The 17,825-nt window shown below is 42.8% G+C and overlaps 1 protein-coding gene across 2 annotated transcripts in view; it reads right to left on the reverse strand.

Annotated features, from left to right (window-relative positions):
• Positions 1-1,614: 1,614 nt before the first annotated feature.
• tesk1b (testis associated actin remodelling kinase 1b) overlaps positions 1,615-17,825 on the reverse strand; it is a 28,912-nt gene continuing 12,701 nt past the window's right edge. For both annotated transcript variants that reach the window (XM_018705163.2, XM_018705162.2), the window contains exons 3-11: positions 11,675-11,796; positions 11,439-11,487; positions 9,931-10,077; positions 9,057-9,139; positions 5,759-5,849; positions 5,220-5,303; positions 4,295-4,381; positions 3,693-3,789; positions 1,615-3,612 (exon numbers count right to left, since the gene is read on the reverse strand). In XM_018705163.2, the coding sequence (XP_018560679.1) occupies positions 2,510-3,612; positions 3,693-3,789; positions 4,295-4,381; positions 5,220-5,303; positions 5,759-5,849; positions 9,057-9,139; positions 9,931-10,077; positions 11,439-11,487; positions 11,675-11,796 (1,863 nt within the window). In that variant the 3' untranslated portion in view covers positions 1,615-2,509. The remainder of the gene's footprint in view (positions 3,613-3,692; positions 3,790-4,294; positions 4,382-5,219; positions 5,304-5,758; positions 5,850-9,056; positions 9,140-9,930; positions 10,078-11,438; positions 11,488-11,674; positions 11,797-17,825) is intronic.

A 17,825-nucleotide genomic window follows, 5' to 3' on the forward strand; every position in this document is an offset into this window, starting at 1 on the left:
CGGTGGAGCCTGGGCTGAGGTGGACGCCGAGACGAATCATGTTGTAGAGCTCAAAGTGTGAGAAGGCCTGGGAGACGTCGCAGCTGCGGGACGAGACCCAAACACACCACGGCACGTCCTGCCAGGGGTCCCTGCAACGCAAGAACACACACTCATTATGTAGTTATGAGTAATGTGCATGAGAAACAACAAATATAGAGATTTACAGATCATAGATTTTGATCTTGATTTTTATACAGTTTTTTCTTCATCAGTATTTTTCTGAGAGTCTAATCTCTATTTTCTTTTTGCATTTTTTGTATTATTATAATCAGCGCCTGATCTACAGCAGTGTGCATATTTACTACCTTTTTGAAATGTCTAATATATGAATGTCACTAATCTAATCAATCTATTACACACACAATGAGTCCTGAAAAAAAGTTACAAAATATTATATGCACCAACATAAGTTTAGTGTATTTAGTCGCAAATTAAGTGATGAGACAAGCTTGCTATAAATGAATAAATACATAAGTATAAAGTGAGTATAAAGAGTCTTGTGTCCACAGATAAATACAATTACTTAACGTACAGGAAGAGAGAGAGAGCGTAAGACTTACCCCTGCGTCTTCGTCTGCACGGTGTAGGTGGTATTAGAACTGGCATGGGGACAATCCCACCGCAGGAGGCAGCCTAAGTCCAGTGATTCCACTGCGGTGTAACAGACTAACCCAGTCGACCCTGGGAAGATGGCACGAAACCCGTACACCAAAATAGCACAGTCACACAGATGCTCATTGACCCGCTAAGTCCGATTGTCACAACTTTGTTAACACTTGTGAGCGTGGGCGTTCACAGAGGAGAGACTGACTGTGTTTTGCCACAGAAAAGTAAAGAAAAAAAAACACTTTAACCAAGATTAAACTGTTTATATGATCCTCAGTACTCACCACTGATGAGCAGCACAACCGTGACACACAACCCTACCGGCGCTCTCAACCGACCCATGGCTACACCTGCTGTCTCCATGGCAACTTAGTGACCTCTGGATCAAGTGGGCCACACTGTGATGGTCTTAACTACAGCCTGTAAAGTACTGGAGGTGACTGACTCCCTTTAAAGCACAAAAGACAAATACACCAGTGAAACACACACTGAGGAATAAGCAGCAGGGGAGAACGATAGACTGGAGTCAGCAGGAGGGTGGAAGGGGAGGAGAGAGATAAGGATTTAATTGAAGGCTGGCGAATTTGTAAGAGAGAGGAAAGACTGTAATCTACTTAAAGAGGAGGGCAACCAAAAAAAAAAAAAAAGACAGAGTGTTAAAGGGAGAAGATATGATTTAAAAGAGATATTAAAGGGATGTTTTGCTGCTCCTGGACTCACTAAACTCCACTGGCTTTTTCCTGTTGGTAAGACCAGAAAATCTGAAACCATTGAGATCTTAAACATCAGAGAGAGACATTAATTTTACAAAGAGCTCATCAAGTCAAAGGAGTTTGCTTTGCTCCTTTGTCAGGCCATCCATCCCATATTTGTTGAGATATTTCAGCCTGGATCAAGGTGATGAACCGACCAACGTGGCTTAAAAAAATAAAATAAATCAACAAATACATATCAGGAGAAGATGACTGCATTCTATCTTTTTATTCAATGCCATCTTTAAATAATAAGAATCTGTACATCTCTTAAGCAGGTCTTTGACCATTCATTCCAAAAAAGTAATAATGATATCAATAGCTTTCTTATTAACAACAGTAATACAGCTGAAGTGCTTTAACCAGGAGGGCAGATAGAGATCATACAGCAACAAAAATAGTCATAAGAGTGGTGTACAGCACACACTTTTTTTTTTAAACCTTCCTCTCTCTCTCACACACACACACACACACACACTGAATCCATCCCACACTCACATATTTTCACACACACACCTCAGCAGTGCACTGTACACATCTTGGTAATTAAAGACATTAAAGCAAAACTGCCTGTTCATTCAGAAACAGCACCAAACATCAAAAAATCATTGCAACAGTAATAATACTAAGCTTAACATTCCTCATTTCAGCATCATCATCAGTCATAAGAATCTTTACATCTGCAAATATACAGGTTCTAACAGCCTGGGCCCCCAAAACTGGAGTGTTTACATGCTGATCATCAGTTCTGAATGCTGCTGATCATCAATCAGATCTATGCAGGCACAGCTAACGTCTCATGTCGTGTCACCCTCAGCCCAGCAGAGGGCGGCACACACACAAAAAGTCACCAGCTCCTTGTCCTACAGCTTTCATAGTAGAAAGTCAGCCAAAGTCCGAGTCTGGAGTGTGTTTTAGGAAACCGATCTGGACGCTCAGAAACTCTCTGCACCAAAAAGTGTGTGTGGAAAGTAAGCAGGGTATTGCTGTGTTAAAATCTGTGCAAATTTTTAAGAAGACCCACTTAATTTCCAGGGAAGAGCTTTTGGTGCAGAGTTTCCACACGTGTCTTTACTGCGTGTCTTTGGTGTTGAGAAGTCAGGGGAGGTTTATGTCCGAGCCCCTGGCAAGGCGAGTCCTGGCTCCAGGCTGGTGGTGGTGGTCGTGGGGGTGGGGGAGGGCGGCAGGCCCTTGGGTCCTGGACAAAGCAGCCCGCGTGAGGCTGCGTGGTCCCCGTTCAGGTTCTTGTAGGGGTTTCTGCGCGGTGGAGCTCTGAGGCAGACAGAGGGGAAGCGGAGGCCGGCGAGGCAGCAGCCGGGACAGGAGATCACCTCCTCCTGGTCCAGAGAGTGACCGCTGCTGGAGCCGAACGGGGACGATCCAGCTGGGTCGCCGGGAGGGGAGTGGTAGCCGTTGTTGTTGGTCGTGGTGGCGGGGTTGGTGGTGGGGGTGCTCCAACCCAGCGGCCGACTGACAACCACGTTGTTGTTGTCCAAATGAGAGGGGGGAGGCAGGCACGGAGGCCCGTTTGAGATGGCAGACCCCCAGCCGTTAGAAAAGGTGGGTTGGAGGGGACTGGAGTCGAGCGAGGGAGGAGAGGAGGTTTTGGAGTAAGGAGATGAAGTGCTGTCTTGTGTGTCCGGAGAGCTTGTGCAGTCCATGGGCTCTTCCTCCTCCTCCTCCTCTTGGTCCAGCAGATCCAGTGACATGGGCTCAAGGGACAGAGGAAGACCTGAATCACCTGTCTGATGAGTCCCACTCCCCTCCTTGATCTCCTTCTGTTCTCCTAACAATCTGTCTCCCTCGCCCTCTCCGTTCATCTCAGACGGGGAGTCCTCCTCGGTGAGGACAGTGTTGGGCGCCGATGTGAGGTGAGGAGGAGGCGTGCAAGGCAGCGAGTGGCAGCGCCTGTGCCTCCTGGGCTGGTCAGCGCCGTCAGTCTCAGATGCAGAGGGGTCATCACAGTCCGGCGGAGGGGGCAGGGTGAAGGTCAGGGAGATGACAGACTTGCTGGGAGTGTCGAACAGCTTGATCTTGCCGCCTTTGAGGTCCTCCCTCAGAGAGAAGGGGTTCACCCGAGCGGGAAGCACCAGGTTAGTAGAGGGTGGGGTGTCCGGGGGGTGGAGCATGTCCGATTTGCTGCGGGAGAGGCGAGGATCTGACGGGAGGCAGAGGGATCGTCTTCGCAGAGGGCCAATAGTTGGAGAAACAGCTTTAAAGAAAAAAAAAAAAAACAGGGTGAATGATGGTCATTTACATTAACAAATATGAATTTACTCTCACATGACTCACCTTTGACTGTTGCCTCATCCTTCTGCTTCCTCTCAGCCTGTCTCCTCTCCAGCTCTGCTACGATTTGGGAAAAGGACGGACGGAGCTTTGCATTCATCTGTCAGGACAGACAGATTGAACAGAAGAGATGACAGGAATATGATGGACAGAAGAAAAGACAGATCATTTTTAACAGCTGTGCTCAAGACTGATTTAATCTCTTTATCAATCTAGACTTTGATTTGATCATTGATAAACAAACTGAAGCAATGATCTCAGAATGAGATGAGCTGATTGTCTGATGACTAATGTCATTTTCCCTCTTTAGGCCTGCACCCATAAAAATATTTCAGACTGTCCAGGACCTAAAATGAGCTCATCTGCTGCATTTCCTAATTTATTATTATGCTACTTCTATTTCCTTGTACATAAAAAGTGATAATTAAGTCACAAATTAAAAGACTAAAGACAGTGCTTTAAAGAAGGCAGAGGAAAGGGCTGCATGTTCCTTTAAGCTTATGCTGCTGTTCCCCTTTATGATAATGTAACCAACAACAGGTTAAAGGCACAAATGACTCTTCAGTGAGGAAGACAAAGTGTAGTGTCTAATAAGAGCTTCTTACATTACAGCAGGCGATAGCCAGTTCAAGAAATTCTGGTGGACAGTCTCCAACCATCTGCTGAAAGGCCTCCACATCCAGACCAAAGTCCTACAAAAAAACACAAAGAAAACGTCACAGGCGTTTAGTTACAACTGAGCATGCACTTCTCCCCGGGTTCAACAGAAATGTATTTTGTCCCTTCAAAACAAATCCCTTTACAATATCCTCTGTGTGATGTTGACAGACGAGTGGCTTCAGCTGCAGTACTACTCAACAGCCACAAGAGGGAGAAATGCCCTGTGATAACTTCAAAGGCTTTGAGTGAAAGTTCAACACTGATAATTCCTGCGTCCAAAAATCCATGCTACATAGTATTTACATGCAATATTTAATTTAACATTAGTTCGTACAACTGCAAAACTGGACATGTTTCTTATTTCAAACCTGCTGTGAATACATTCATCACATGGAAATGGATGAATTATCAGTCTCAGATCACGAGGCAGTAAACACATGTAGTCACTTATTTTGAGCCTTTTAGGCCGTCACGTTTTTTGGACATACAAGCTTCTGTCAAGATAAGAAAGACAGTTTCCTGTTTGTTTACATTGATAATCAGCAGTTAGATTCCAACATGAGATATCTATCATTTTCATATTTCTCCAAATCATATCTGACATGTTGCAACTGTTGCTTAACGTCATTTTGACACTCGTGATTGTACAACAGTCATGTACTGGAGGCGCTGTAGAAACACTGGCAGCGAAATTAATACAGTAAATGTCCTAGAAGACGACTTGTATATTATCAATCGTGGCATTTTTTTTCCCTAACACAGGTCACACGGTTATATAACGAAGGGCTCAGTGAGACGAGATGAGTATGTGATGATAAAGGGGGTGAGGCTGTTGTTAAGCCGCTGTGATGAAAACGTTGTCATCTGTACCTCAGTGCGTGGCAGGATGTCAGGGTCGGCCTGTATCCTCGCAATAATCTCACACAGGATGATCCCGTATGCAAACACATCCACCTGCAGAGAGAGGAAGACGAGTCCATGAACAAGACACACGCAATGAAAGGTAAATATAAAGGTAACATGAAACAAGAAGGCACCACGTACGACTTATATTTAATTTTCTGCCTTTTTTTTTTTTACATTCTGGATCTGGTTTATACTCATTTATAGTTTCCTGAAGACCAGACAAGCAGCAAAACACAGTTTAATGCAACTCTAACAGGCAATCAAGATTTCCACCAAGCTACACAGAAAATACAAGTAACCCAGGCCAAGAAGCACACCTCTTACATAACTAAATTCCTTTTTGCCTTTGACACAATAACTGATTTATTAAATATTTATTGCTTTACTTCAATGCCCGGTCCCTTGGTTTATTTGACTGGATTTCATCACACCCACTGTGGACCTTGAACCCTTTGCAACAATCTCCAGCTGAAGAGTAATGAGAGAAAGCGATCTGTCAGTACCTTCTCATTATACACCTCTCCTCGGAGCACCTCCGGGGCCATCCAGTAGGGGGAGCCGACCACAGCCAGAGGCTCCTGGTCCTCTTCCTCGCTGCAGAGGAGAGGGAAGAGGAAGGGATGGAGGAAAAGAGGATAGAAAACAGAGGAAAGTTGAAAACCAGTACTTAGAGGACCCAAGGTTAAAAGCATCTTCTGAGGATCCTGCATTACAAAATATCACAGACCAGGGAAACAAAGTTCCTTAACAGGCTTGGGAGTCAGTTAACATGAATGAGTCTGAGTAAGTCTTGACAAAATGTAACAACAACAGACGGTTTCATGCATGTGAGAGTGAAAATATTTTCCTTTATTTTCAGGATTTCCATGATTTGTAACAACAGATAAACGAATGTTGAGACAAGAGCAGCTGCAGCATCACGCTCCATTTCATTGATGCAGAACCCAATCAAGAGGGGTTTTATAGGGTGAAACCTGCCTCTGTGCAAATGTGTGTGTGTGTGTGTGTGTTTGTGTACACTTCCTTTGTATCTAAGAAACCACAGTGTTTTTCAGTTCTGTAGCGATATCGTTGTGAAATTTAAGCAGAATAAAAAGGAAGGAACACAAGAATGTGCAAGGACAACGTGCCTGTACACATGCCTGCGTGTACAGGCACACACACACACACACACACACACACACACACACACACACACACCCTGCTGGCAGATACTTCCTCTCTGTGCTATTTCCATCTGCTACTGTGGGCTATGATACTGCAAAAAAAAATAAAAAATACAAGCAGGGAAGTGATGGCAGAGGCAGAAATGAGACGCAGAGACGGTCATGGCTCCCAATGTAAACACCATTTTGGAGAAGTGGACCAACAGTGTCAAAAGTACAGAGAACAGAGGGGAAAACAGCCACACAAAACTTATAAGTGAGCAGAAAACAGTTAAGGGTCAACTAGAGGAATTATGGGAGCGTAAAGGACAAGAGTGACTTCTCATACGAGGGCCAGGAGAGATCCAGTAAGGCAGAGAGAGCAAAAGGAGGAGGAATGGAATAGTTTGACCTTATTTGGAGTGCTTTTCCTAAACTCCCTTCATCTCCTCTCCTTCCCTCCTTCCCTCTTTCCTTCCATGCCACAAGCACAGTGGTAGCACTCCAACACAAACACACATACACACACACACATATTCAAGAAGGGTTGTCAACATCATCCATTCTCTGCTACAGGATACAACAGTGTTTGACTAAAATGAAAAGCAAACATGCCCTTGAAAATGAAGGAAACATAATTCATCAGCTGCTTTGCAAACAGAGGCTTCATGTTTGATAGGTGCAGGAATGCAAAAGTGACACACACACACAGTCATATTAACTCATATCAACTTTTTTAGCCTCAGAGGTAGAAAGTAAAAGTAGAAATTCACCAGAACAAAATTAAGAAGAAAGCATGAAAACCACAGAGGTTACAAGCTTTCCCCTCCAACAAAGATGCACACTTGTGTAAACAGAAAAGGTGGCTGGACATAAACACTGGGCACACACAGTCACAACAGACACACACACACACTAAAAAGGGCAGGCCGGGTTACAGTGGCAGCTGTCTCGCCTCAGCAAGAGTCTTGTGTTTACTAAACGACTGCAGACAGAGCGAGGAGGGGAGGACAAGGAGCTAATGGCACATGAGAGCGACACAGAGAGGGGGAGAGAGAGAGAGTGAGTGTGTGTGTGTACACGTGTGGGCAGGAGTCTCGACACACTGGCTGCTGTGTTTTTTTTTTTTAAGGTCGGCCTCGACATCCCACTCCCAACAATTCAGCGGATGCTTCGCGTCGTTATCATTTCACTGCCTGGCTGTTGATTTATTTACAGAGAAATAATAGTCATAAAAAAGACAAACTGTCTAATTTGAATCATGGACTTATAAGGACGTTGAGGAGAAGTGGAGTCAAGCTGTAGCATGATACACTGGGCACAAAAGAAAGAAAAACAAAGCACATTTGTGCAAGTTATGTTCTTAATTACAACATTTAATCTACTGGTACTTCCTGGAATATTTCCATTTTGGAAGATGTAAGAGATAACTATGCATTTGGCAGATATTCTTATTTAATGTTCTTCCAAGAGTTACATAAGAAGATTGATACCACTCTCATTTCTGAGTGTTATGTATGAAGCTAGAGCCAGAGATTAGCCGAACTTAGCACAGACTACCAAGACTGGAAGCTAGCTGGTTAGCATGCTAACTTCAGTAGAGGAAAAGTTATAGAAATAGAAGCAAAACAAGAGTTAACACTGGTGTTGCTTCCCCCCAATGAAGACAGCTTTTGGCAAATAAAGGAATGAAGTTTGATGCTGAACTCACGTTTCTTCTACACTGGTGAGTAAACAGCTGTTGATGCTAACGAAGGCTATATAGCAATAACAAAAACTTACATATAGCACCTTTAATAATTCCATTCTACTATGTTTATCTGATGGTTGTAATGACTAGTTACTTGTAGATTTAGATTTTACATTACAGTGAGATAAAGTCATAAAGACTTTTTCACTTTCACTAGCTTTACTCAATGAGTACTGTTTTTTATACATTAGCATAGTTAAGTGCTGAACTCAGGACTTTCTTCTTCTTTGCAAAGGAATATTTTCCCCACTGTGGTATTACTACTTTTAGTTAAGTAAAGAATTGGATCATCCGGCACTATGAGAGACATGATGTCACTGGAAAACCAGCTGAAGAAAATAAAAACACACATCAGAGGACAGCTGTGACTTTGCTGGTCATTTATAGTCAGCACAGGGCTGGTGGTGAATTGATGGCGGAGAATAAAATATGCCACATAAAATGTCACTGCATATTAAAGACACAGCTGCAAACACAGAGAGGAAGAGGCAGATGGGGTCAGATTAAATACTGACACCACCTCTGTGAGGTGAGCTGCTGTCGGTCCTACCTCCATCTCCTTGAAACAACACTTGACAATATTAATAATAATAGTTCCACAGAGAGCGCGTGGTGCTGGAGAGGGGGGATTAACCACAACATGTGCCTGCATATTTTGGAAAAACCTGTGACATGGTGTGAGTAATAGACCTCATATTTTATGTGTGATTGTGTCTCATCGGAGTGACTCCAGAAGAAAAAAAGAGAAGCTGTGGGGGGAGGCATTTTTTGCACAGAGAGATATGGCATGAAAGATAAACAAGACAATACTGACTGAGAGAAGTGGAGGAATGTAATTTATTGAGCGTGGCTTATCTAATCAGAGAGTGTGGAGAGAAGTTCTGATGAATAGACTGTTGAACTGACCTGTAATCTGGGATTTTCTCCGCCAGGCCAAAGTCTCCCACCACGGCCGAGCACACGCCGCCCTCGCAGCGCACCAGGCAGTTCTGCGCAGAGGGTCAGAGGTCACACACATTATTTTATTACTGAGCATTTCAACCATCGAGTGATGTAAAATGTCATTGTGCAGAGTTTTTCGTTTGCTATAAAAGGTTTTTTAGTCTTTAGCTGTGGAGCAACAGTAGCTGAGAACTGCTGATGCAACGTGCAATTTGATCATCTCATCAAAAATGAAAGGGTTGATTTCTGTGTTTTTACACAATAAATGGATTATTTCACAATGTCACTGTCTTAACAACAACACAACCACAATCTCCTCTCAAATCGGTGGCAAGCAGTTTCCAACATGTCTACATTTCCTTTGTAGATATACTGCTGCCTGATTTGAATGTAAGCATTTAGATTTTTTTTTTTTTGGGCTTATCATTTTGTGCAAGGCTAGATTACCAACAAGGCAAAATGGGCAGCTGTCCTGGGTCCCCAGAGACCTCTAGGGCCCTGAAACTCCAGGTTCAATATCAGGCAATTAGTTGGTTAATCAAAATTTGTTTGGTAATACTGGATGCATGACTAGATCTCAATAAACTGAGAAGGGCCCTAAGGTAATTTTGAGGTGCCATCTTGTCCCAGGTTGAAATCTCAGCCTTTATTGTTTCAGTTTATCAGTTTGTGTTTGAGCATCTATATGTAAAGTGACTGTAGTTTAGTGTGTATTAGTGCGTGTAGCACATCTTTATCGCTACCTTAGGAGCAGCGTCCCAGAGGACCAGTCTGCGCTCATGCTCAGTGATGTGTGTGTACTGTACGCAGGCACTGATGCGTGTGTGTTTGTCATCACCTTGGAGGTGAGGTCCCTGTGGAAGATGCCCTTGCTGTGCAGGTACTGCAGTCCCCGGGCGATGTCCAGAGCCAGGCTGAGCCGCACGCTCCATGACAGGTACACGTCACTGCCCAACAGCTGCTCCAGGTTACCGCCGTTGATGTACTGGATCATCGACACAGGGGCTTCATTAGTAATGCACAGTGTGTGTATCCCATTCTTAAGATGAGAGCTGCTTCCAATATTGGTTGGGGAAACTGAGATTAGGTGATTATTACCATGATTTGTACAATATTGCTCAGGATTATTTGAGACCTAAATATGTTTCTGCTGCCGTGCAGCCATAGTCTGTGATAACTGCAGTGTTAAAATAAAGCATTAAATAATAAATAAACATTACGTCTATTTTTCTTTTACCAGTTTATGTCCTGTTTCATACATTAACTCAGGTTAATGCTCATTCTGAGGCACTACATCATACTATTTATTTTTTTGTAGAACCCTGACTGATTAAAACACTTTCTTATAATAGAGTAATTGTTTAAGTTACTTGTCAAGTAAAGATGCTAAATATCTAATCATTAGTCACTAGATATTTTTGCATTTGATTTGACACTTGATTCTAGTGGTTGTTTTATATCACTGTAAACTGCATATCTTTGGGTTCTGGACTGTAGGTCAGACAAAACAAGCAATCTAAAGAATTCCTCTTGGAAAACCTGATGACATTTTTTTTGACATTTTGCTTGTTTTAGATATAATGACTATACAGATAGAAACAGGAAACATGTGGAGAAAGATATGAGACATAACAAAAGGTGCCCAGTCTGGAAAAGAACTGGGGATTTTGCAGTTACATGGTCTACATTTACACAGACTAGTCCCTTTTTCTCTGACATTTCATGGACTAAATCATAGTCAGTACCAACAACAATCAGCTGCAGCCCCAAATTTGTGGGTCAACTAAACTTTTCAATGAGCCAGTTATTGAATTCTGGAATAATAAGAATAATAATAAATCACTTATTATTAATCCCTTCCTCTGTGAAACCTGCTGACCTTTTGGATCGATACAACATGATGAAAAGCTATGCAAATGCAGCTGGTGCGAGCGTCAGAACACCAAATCCCCCCCTTATCTCCTGATCTTTTTCCTCTTCACTGTTGAGCTTCTCGGTTACTGTGGCAACGTGTAAAGAAACAGGTGAAATGTCATGAACTGCACCGACCCCTGTCGCACTAATACAGTCGACTGGGGCCTCAGTGGACAGTCAAACAGTAGACGCTCCAGTGAGAGCTCATGTCATTTATTAATGATCAATGTTCATTTTTTTTATTTCCAAACACATGGAAGACTCAATTAATGAGTCTCAGTTAGGAGGAATTCAATTCAAGGTTGTTTTTCTTTTTGATTACACCACAGAAATAAAAGCAACAATCTACTCAATTAAAAAATAAATTTGACCTTTGTCGTGAATTGCTATCAGAGAATAAAGTTGATGATTTGAGGCTAATTAATGTCTTACCTCTGTGAGAGCGTGGAGCTGCCCCTCATGGACACACACTCCTATAAACCTGAGGACCGAGCACACAAACACCACATCAACACAAAAAGTTTCTGCACACAAAGATATTATATGAGATGTCACCAGACAACACAGATTCATCACAGGCATGTGAAAGAAACTCAGTGAATCAAACAAACCAAGGAGAAAAGATCTCCTTTTGGATCAAATTAAATCCAGTCACATGTTCCAGTTACCTGAGTATGTTAGGGTGTGATAGTCTGTTCATGAGCTGGACCTCCCTGAGCATGTTGGCTCTGTTACTGGCCAGGATGTTCATCTTCAGGGCCATCACCTGCCCTGACACACGATGCTGCACCTGAATCAAAAACAAATAAAACACACATAAATGCTTTATTTTGACCCACTGACACGATTCATAATTTACAGTGAAAAGATTTCAAAACAGCAAGTTCAACATTGTGAAATCAGAAAGCTGGGGAAATTATGCAATTTAGCAGCAGAAAATATAGATTTTAAAAACAAAATCTGGCTCAACAGTCTCTCTGAAGCAATGAATGCTTGTTCCACTTTTCAAAGAAACATATCAGGTGATGGAAAAGATTTAAAACACCTCACATGAGCACATATAACAAAGAGATAGCTGAACAGAACAAGCATTCAGCAGAGTATTCATGATCATTTATTACACATAAATGAAATTCCATTAGCGAACACTATCTGAAGTCATAAAATGAAAATACCACTGAGTAGAATTAGCTCTCAGGTGCTGTTGGAAACTGGCCATAAAACATTAGCAGGTCAGATGAGTTTCTTAATTTGTTTTGGCTGCTTCTCTGCCCCAACCTGCTCCTATGGTAGTGTCAACGTCTGGTATGGTAACCATGGAGACGTGACATCCCCCACCCCCCCCCAGCTACATCTCATGCATATTGCTGCAGAGTCCACCGAGAAAAGTCGAGGTCTGAGTCTGCCTGTCTGTGTGTGAGTGTGTGTGAAATCCCAGTACCAAGTGTGTATCTAACACGTATTAGATACTGTAGAAGTGAGTGTGAAGACAAGAGTGTTGGCTTTAACTAGAAAGACTCTGAGTTGATGATGATAATAAATGTTTAACTGACAATAAATGAAACTATCAGAAATCATTCATGTGTTTTTGAGAATCGTCCAAAACGTGTTTGTAGCGCTGAGCCCTGAACAAGACAACAAGCGTCTACAGACATAAATGCTAACAGGCTCACAATGACAATGCTAACATGTGCTTCCCTAAGAAACACTTAGTTTAGCATGTTAGCATGCTAACATGTACATCTTGTTTAAAATTTCCTAAAACAAAGTAACTGCCTTTAGTTTTGCAGGTATTTGGACATAAACCAAAGTATTTGACAAATAAAACTTTTGACTCGATTACGGGATTAAAGTAAATCATTAGGATTCATCTTCTGGGGACCATGAGTATTTGCACAAAATTTCCAACTGATAGTTGAGGGTTGAGTTGTTGAGGTATTTCAGTCTGGACCAAAGCCATCGACTGAAAGATGACACACCTTAATTGTTGTGTGAGCACTAGTAATAAAAATTCTTTATCAATACGTAGTTATACTTCAGAGACTTGTCAATCAATGTGAGTAACTGCTTCCCTGTGTTTTTAATTTTTGGCAGTGAGGTGACATTTTTGCATTTTGGATCAGGAATCAGTCTTTTACTGCCTGACTGCACACGAAATTTCCATTGAGCTATTAATAAAGTCAAACTGGCACTTGGGGGTTTCAGGTTGTGTCTTCATTAGTGACATGAGAGTGTAATAAAAGACATGGGGGGAGGGAGGGAGGAGGGGAGGGACGGGTGAGTGGCCGAAGCCTGAAGTCAAAAGTCTTGAGCTGAAGTCAGTGTGACACTGGCCTGGATCTCAGGCTTGGCTGCGGATCAGAGTGGTGGTGGAAAAAACGCAAAGCCTATTAGAGACCAGACTAGAGTGCAGTGAGTAATGCTATTAACACACACACACACACACACACACACACACACACACACACGCATGTACAAACACACACATGCACAAACACACACTGGAGGAAGGATGCCCTCTTCATCTTAACAGCCAGTCAATGAGAGTCAATCTCTGCCGCACCAAATCCTTTCTCCACGGAGCCACTTGAGGACTTCAGCCTTTGGCTAAGTGCTGCACACATGCATGGATGCACACATGTAAATCACACACATACAACTGCGTACAGCAGTTGCTTCCTCTTGCAGAGTGGGAAGCCCAAGCAGAAACTGTCATGGAGGGAGCGTAGGACTAATCTCTGCTTCTCTTTATATATTTACAGCACTTAGAGGATGAGGCAGACTCATGGAGCTGGTAGACGGAGCTCTGTAGCTGATTAGGAAGTTTTTTTTATACACACAGAGCCCCTCGCTCCTGCTTCCATTAGCACAGATTTATCTGTGCAAACAGGACTGTGGGGCTGTTCCTGGCTGTGGATTTACATTACACTTGTCCGCCTTTACTTACTTGAAGAGTGTGTTACATGCTCCGTCTCCCAGCCACACACACAGACACACACTCAGTGACTCACACAGGCAGGTTACAGTACAAACGTGAGCCAACTGCTGATGGTGCAGCAGCGGTTGGAATTGACCCGACTGTTTTGTCCCCGACAGTTTTTAGCCTCCAAACAAACAACCTCTCACTCATCATCATTACAGGGCGAGTCTGTCTGACTCAACACGTGCAACTTGGGCAACATTTTCTCAGGTGTGTGTTTGTGTGAGTGTGTGTGGTGTTTTTTTTGCCATCTGAGAGGCTTAACTCTGCAAAGCCACCACGAGAGAGAGATTTTATTTTTTTCCACATGCATTATGCCAACCACTCCACTGGTCATCTTGCCACTGGAATGCTGATGTCCACGCCTACATAAAGATTACCCCACAGTATGGAGCAATTACACACAACACACACACACACACAGAGCAAACACACACCTACTACATACTCCTGCTCACATGCACGCGCTCAGACACTCCCTAAAGCTCTCCTTCAAACACACTCAGCCTTGTAAAGTACTGCTGTCAGCAGAGGAAAGGTCACAGGCATCTCTCTCCCTCTCGCTCTGTGCCGCCAACATGTGCAGCGACGTCTGTCATTAGCCGGCAGCCCGATGAGGCCGACTGATGCACAGCGAGACAGAGGGGAGGATTCGGTCAGAGACTGCAGATGGAGGATGCACAGAGAGACGTGTCATAGCTTTAAAATATCTGTGATTTTAAGGTAGCGGTGGGCAGAATATATAGACTGTATCAGCAGAGAACATTTGTTTCAGTCTCACAAAGGCCAAACCATCAGTTTACAGATGAAGCTGACAGATGGAAATTTTTGTAATACTTGAAACAAACATTTTGTCATGTTTTATCATTGTTTTTGAGTACAGAGCTGGGCCAAGAGTTCAGAGAACTGAGACCCAAAGCCTGGGGTTTTGGACTTGTAATAATTTAGCTGCTAGATATATTTTTCTCAAAATACGAAGTGCTGCTTAAAAGCCTTTCCTACAATGCCAGGAATATATTTTTAGCAAAGAATCCCATTATTTTATGGGATTTATTTCATTTATTGTATTGTATTTATAGCCTAAAAACAATCTCTTTAAAATGTGAAATTGTAGCATATAAAGTTCTTTGTTAGACATTAAAACACCCAAATTTCCTCAAACAATATTGAGGACATGACTTTTGTATCCTCACAGATGCTCAGTTCATGTTTGTGACCATTTCTGTTAAAGTATGTGGACTAATAATTTTCAGGTGTTCACATACTTTCACCATGTAATGGCAGTTCTGACTGTGAGCAAACAAAATAACAAAAAAGAAGAGAAAACTCTCAGTAGAACAAATTACACGCTGCAGCAGAGGTGGACTGTGGTTGAGTGTGACCACATAACCAACTACACACAGACACACACAGCAAAGTGACTTTGCCTCTGGACACTGGGTCAACTCTAAAGGCCTCCTCTTCCCTCGTGGATGTCATGGTTACTTCACCACCTCCCACCAGCAGGGGCCATAATTATCACTCCACCAGCTGAATGTTTTTTCATAAATCATAATCTGCTCCTAAATAAACCACACTTAAACAGACTTTACTTTCTCTTGTAGCCTTAAGGCTCTGCAAAGCTAAAACACTAAGATTGAAATCTTTAGCTAACAGTTAGGTAGTTGGGGTTTTCACACGAGAAAGTACCTGAAAGTCATAAAAACAGGAGCTACTCCTCAAAAAAAGTAACATCAGGATCACTATATTTAAAACTTTTCCAACTAGACGAAAGCATATTTGCCTTGGAATCAGCATTTAGAGCCATCACTTTAAGACAAAAATAAGAAGGCCTCAACCAATTTCTCACAAGAGCTTTATGCTGAAGTGTGAAGAGACTGTGAGTAAAGTCCCTGAGGGGGTGAACTCCACTCACTCTGTACATGTGGGGTAGAGAATCGAGAAAATTACTTCTCCTACAATGCAACTCAGGGCTTAAGCTATCGCCTGAGGCTCAGCTCTCAGTTATAGCATGAAGAAGTGCCAAGAATAAAAAATTTAAAAAAGCGTATTAGAGCGAGAACGCAATGTGTGCAGGCGACTGAGACGAGGCACCCTGCCGAGCCGCGTCCATCAGTGAGTGAACAGGGAGGTCCACCCCCCCACCCCCACAGAAACACAACCTGATCCAGGAGGTGAACAGTCCACTACCACAACCCCTCCTCCTCCTCTTCTACATACACAGGCCTAAACATGAGGGGGGTTATTCAAGTTTTATTATTAAAATGGAGGAAAAAGTGGGTGAAATCTTGAAAGAGGAGGAGTGAGATGAGGCTTTGCAGCAGCAGGTTGAAGAGTCTGTTCACTCAAAAATCTGTTTGGTAGTGGTATCTATTCTAGTCATGCAGATTGTTTTGATTTCAAGGGGCTCTCCAGCAGTTTTACACATGAACATTGGTTTACTCATCATGGGGAACACTCCTCATCTTGTAAAACAGTTGTATACTGATGCATCAGTGTCGTTATCTGACCTTATTAAGCAGACTGGCCATCGACTGTAACACAACCAATCCACAATAAACACAGCGTCTTCATCAGTGTTATAAAATTCAGTCCTATCAGCTGTTACTTCAATTCAATCAAAGCAGGTTACTGCCTCAGACACTCATCCCATGTTACTTTTTAAATGATCAAAACCTCTGTACCTGATGATTTGGGTTCGAAATGCTCTACTTTTTCTAATGTCACAAAGTAGAAAATGTTAAAGGAATTGTTCTACCATATTGTGAGTGCTTGGAATGCAGAAATCACAGTCACAGTGCAGCAATGCACCATGGGAAAAAAAGGATCAATGTTTTTGAGCTTGACTCATTGTGGACTAAAGTCAGACACATTGAAAAGCAGAGGCAAGACCTCTCAGCTTTTATAAGTGTAATACTGAAGTGCACCTTCACGTCGCCAGGTTCAAGATACAAGTCCCTGAGATTTCTGTCAACTGCCAGGAAATATGCGCTTAATAAAAAGGAGCTCCAGTTAAAATTGTCTGCAGCAATGAGGAGACACTGTCTGGAAAGAAATGTTGCTGTTGTTGCAGTGAGCGCTGCTAATTAAACTCCATTCATTCCCACTGTATCAGGGTGGAGGCAGAGATTTCAGAGACAGATATCTAAAACCCTGGGCGGGAGAAATCCACTCTGTCGGGACAGAGATGACAATAAAAACAACTGAGCTCTGCTGCAACACAAAAAACATTTTTTGATAGTGGCTAGACACACACATGCAAACACTGAGCCATTTGTTTACCTTATTACAAGGGAGCGGCTTTCCTCATAGCTAAAGACGACCACAGTGCCAACATGTGGACGGGAGGAAACGCTCATTGTGCACCGATGTAAACACACATACTCTGCCTCTTGAGATAAATTTATAAAAACACAAGTAAGCATGATGGAGTGGAGGAAGGATCTGAAAGCAGGTAATTGCACAACTCTTGCTCAACACTTCTGCATTTTAATCCCAGGTCCAGTTGAAATATTTTAAGCAATAAACACAGCGGTTCAAGTGAAGACAGGCACATGACACGCTCAGCACTTTTGTGTGTGTGTGTGGCTGTGCAGAATGTAAACACAGCTAAATACTTGTGCAGTGAATGGCAAGGGAGCAGGCCCTGACTGGAGCGAGGGAGGAGAGGAATAATGAGGGAAAAGTGCTACACTAAGCCACTGATGTTCAAGTCTGCACTGGCTCTCCTATACCAACACCACCATCCAACAGCAACATGGACACACACACACACACACACACACACACACAGAGGGAGAGAGAGAGAGCCTCCTAATCCAGAACACTAAAACTGCTCA

The sequence above is a fragment of the Lates calcarifer genome, linkage group LG14 (assembly GCF_001640805.2).
Source record: "Lates calcarifer isolate ASB-BC8 linkage group LG14, TLL_Latcal_v3, whole genome shotgun sequence".
Classification (NCBI taxonomy): domain Eukaryota; kingdom Metazoa; phylum Chordata; class Actinopteri; family Centropomidae; genus Lates; species Lates calcarifer.